The sequence below is a fragment of the Anoplophora glabripennis genome, unplaced genomic scaffold (genome assembly GCF_000390285.2).
Source record: "Anoplophora glabripennis isolate ALB-LARVAE unplaced genomic scaffold, Agla_2.0 scaffold1082, whole genome shotgun sequence".
In the NCBI taxonomy this organism is placed as follows: Eukaryota; Metazoa; Arthropoda; class Insecta; order Coleoptera; family Cerambycidae; genus Anoplophora; species Anoplophora glabripennis.
Window position 1 is genome coordinate 32,136 of NW_019417175.1, and position 2,786 is coordinate 34,921.

Sequence of the window (2,786 nt, forward strand, 5' to 3'; positions counted from 1 at the left end):
ATTTTATGTCCAAGAGCCTTAATAAACCAGGGCCTTAAAGTTACTGGTTTCCAAGATAGGGGACGTTAAAGTTTTTGAGAAATATCATATTTTTTCAATTATCTCTCAAATTGTTTGACGTAGATTGACGAAACCTGGGGAAATGATGTAATTAAAGGTAGTAATTCGTTATATTTCTATATAAATCTGTCAACCAGTGGGGGTGATTCAGGGGAGCCTTGTTATTAAAACCATCAGAAAAACTACGCCACTGGATTTTCAGAAAAATTAATAGGCGCATGAAATACCTATTAGAAATTATTTTTTTTTATTTTAAAATTAAATATGAAAAAAAAATTTCACTCGAAAATGGTTTATTGTGTGAAGAAACTACAAGAGACCTTTTTTTATTAAAAATATGACAGTAAATTAAACGCGTCTATTAATTTTTCTGAAAAATCCAGTGGTACAGTTTTTCTGAGGGTTTTAATAACACAGCTCCCTTGAATCTCCGCCACTCGTTGACAGAATTATATAGAAATATACCGAATTCTTACCTTTAATTAATTACATCATTTCCAATTTCGTCAATCTACGTCAAACAGCTTCAGAGATAATTGAAAACATGAGTAACTTTTAAGCCCTGATATATTAAGGCTTTTGGGCCTAAAATGACCCAAGGAATCACCCCCTTAATTTATGACATAGACTTGGGATACACCCTGTATAAATTTAGTTTTTACTAACTATAAACTTCTCGCACCATAGATGTAAGATATCAATAGGTTGTTACTTACCTCGTCAGAATATTCAACAAACAAAATTTAAAGAATTATATATTTCTTTTTATTTTATTAGTACATAAAAAATTCCAAAATAAAAAATGTCACAAATAAATAAATGTAAATAATATCCCTATTTTTTATTGAAATTCTCTATTTGTTGTTAATAATTAGATCAATTTATTGAAATATTATTACCTACTAAATAATTTTTAACATATCTAATTTTTTTGTAACTTATAATTAACGTTTTTAACTGTGTCACATAAGAAAATATATTTTTTTAAATGTATAAATGTGCTATTTCTAACATCCAGATTTTTCAGTTTTATATAATCAAAATGAAATTATTTTAACCTTCTTTGGATATAGACAAATGTAAGAAGAAACTACAGAGAATAAATATTTGCAGTTTATTTCGTAATATTAAAATTTTTGCATACAAATAAACATTAACATATAACAGTAAAGGACAGTACTTATAACAGATTTATATTTACATTAAGTTTTGTTTATAGTACATATTTACAGGAGCTTTGAAAATATTTCACACCCGGTACAGCAAAACGCGAAACAGTTCCATACAAAAATAGGACCACAGCCTCCCGGGATGAAAACTTTCAAACAGAATTTAAATATAGCATCAATCACATCAAATAGTTTACTACAGGTAACATGTTATTTGTAGCGTAGCTATGGGTTGCCTCAGTAAGCACATCAGTCAGAGATAGGTACTATTGCACAGAGATCACATCACAACTAAAGCAGAGGAGTTACCATGGTCTCCACATATCGCTGTTTTCGTTATTCTTGCTAAAGTCGAGAGGCCTTTCCACAGCTTTGGACTTACGAATTTCCTCGTTGACTGGAACGCCTTTGTTGTCGCAACTAGAAGTACCTGCGCTCGAGACTGGATCGTTCTGGGATCGAAGATTGACACCAAGTGCATTAGCCAGTTGCACATAATGTTCAGGTAAGAGCAGCACGAAGTTACCGTCGTAGTTTTTGCCTTGCTTGCTGGGTGAAGGATCTTCAGGTTTGGGTTCTGCTAGACGAGTGGTATTCAAGTTGTTGTTGACTTCCTCCATGCTGGAATCTGGAGGTTGCAGTCTTTCTTCCGGGGGTGGAACGATGTTGGCTTGTCTTATGTCCACATCTACCTCAGCAACGCAGTTGTCCAAATGCCTCAGAAGTCTTTGACGCACCCCGGAGTCGATCACCGTCATAGTTTGGGCGTCAGGGGTTTCAAGATACCTCTGCACCTCCCGAACGCAGTCTGCGTACCCGGCCTTGTAGTGATTGACTCCCTTGATGTCCAAGCTTCGATGTCTTTGGAAGTGGCGCACGGTGAGCTCCAGAATGTCGGCTTTTTCCAATTTCGAATGCTTCGTGTTATCAGCCTTCGCCGAATCCAAAATGAGCGTCTTCAGAGCGGCCAGGCTCTGGTTGATGCGGGCGCGTCGTCTTTTCTCCATGAGGGGTTTGTTGGCTCTTCGTGGTTCCGATGCTCTCTTGTTTTTTGCGGTCATAACTATTGACTCATCGATGTCGCGATATCAGACGCGAGCCAGGCGAGAGAGGAGAGAGCGTCGTGGCCGCGCCGTAACGTCACCGAGCGAGTAATGAAGCACAGTGGGCAAGTTCGTGAGCTGTGAGCGGCAACTACGGCAGGCGGCGGCAGTCGGGGGGGTGGCGCGTGCGGTAGCTGGGATCAGTGCGGGGGACCGGAGCTGCTTTAGTCGCGTGCCGACACCGCCACATCACACCAACGGATCCGATCGGTGGTCGTCAAAATGTGGGGCTTTTCCGTTGCCAAGGCGGTTTTCGACGGTATTTTTAATTTTTCCGAGGTTTTTAAGGACGAAATTCTATTAAAACTCTTTACATATTGTGCCTCTAATTATTGCACACTCAACCCAATTGAATGTATAACTTTTTTGCAATTTTTTGAAAATTGTTTATAAAACTGCAAAAATTATTTTCTTTGTTATTATTTATAATTACACAATTTTGGTTTATACATCT

The 2,786-nt window shown here is 37.7% G+C and overlaps 1 protein-coding gene across 1 annotated transcript; it reads right to left on the reverse strand.

Annotated features, from left to right (window-relative positions):
- Positions 1–1,245: 1,245 nt before the first annotated feature.
- Positions 1,246–2,358, reverse strand: LOC108914385 (transcription factor HES-4-like). The gene has a single exon (XM_018720197.2). It carries the CDS (start codon positions 2,288–2,290, stop codon positions 1,535–1,537), a length of 756 nt encoding a protein of 251 aa, XP_018575713.1. The 5' UTR covers positions 2,291–2,358; the 3' UTR covers positions 1,246–1,534.
- Positions 2,359–2,786: the final 428 nt, after the last annotated feature.

Excerpts from the sequence above, each read along its gene's own strand:
- LOC108914385 (XM_018720197.2), bottom strand. The coding sequence starts at position 2,290 with ATGACCGCAAAAAACAAGAGAGCATCGGAACCACGAAGAGCCAACAAA.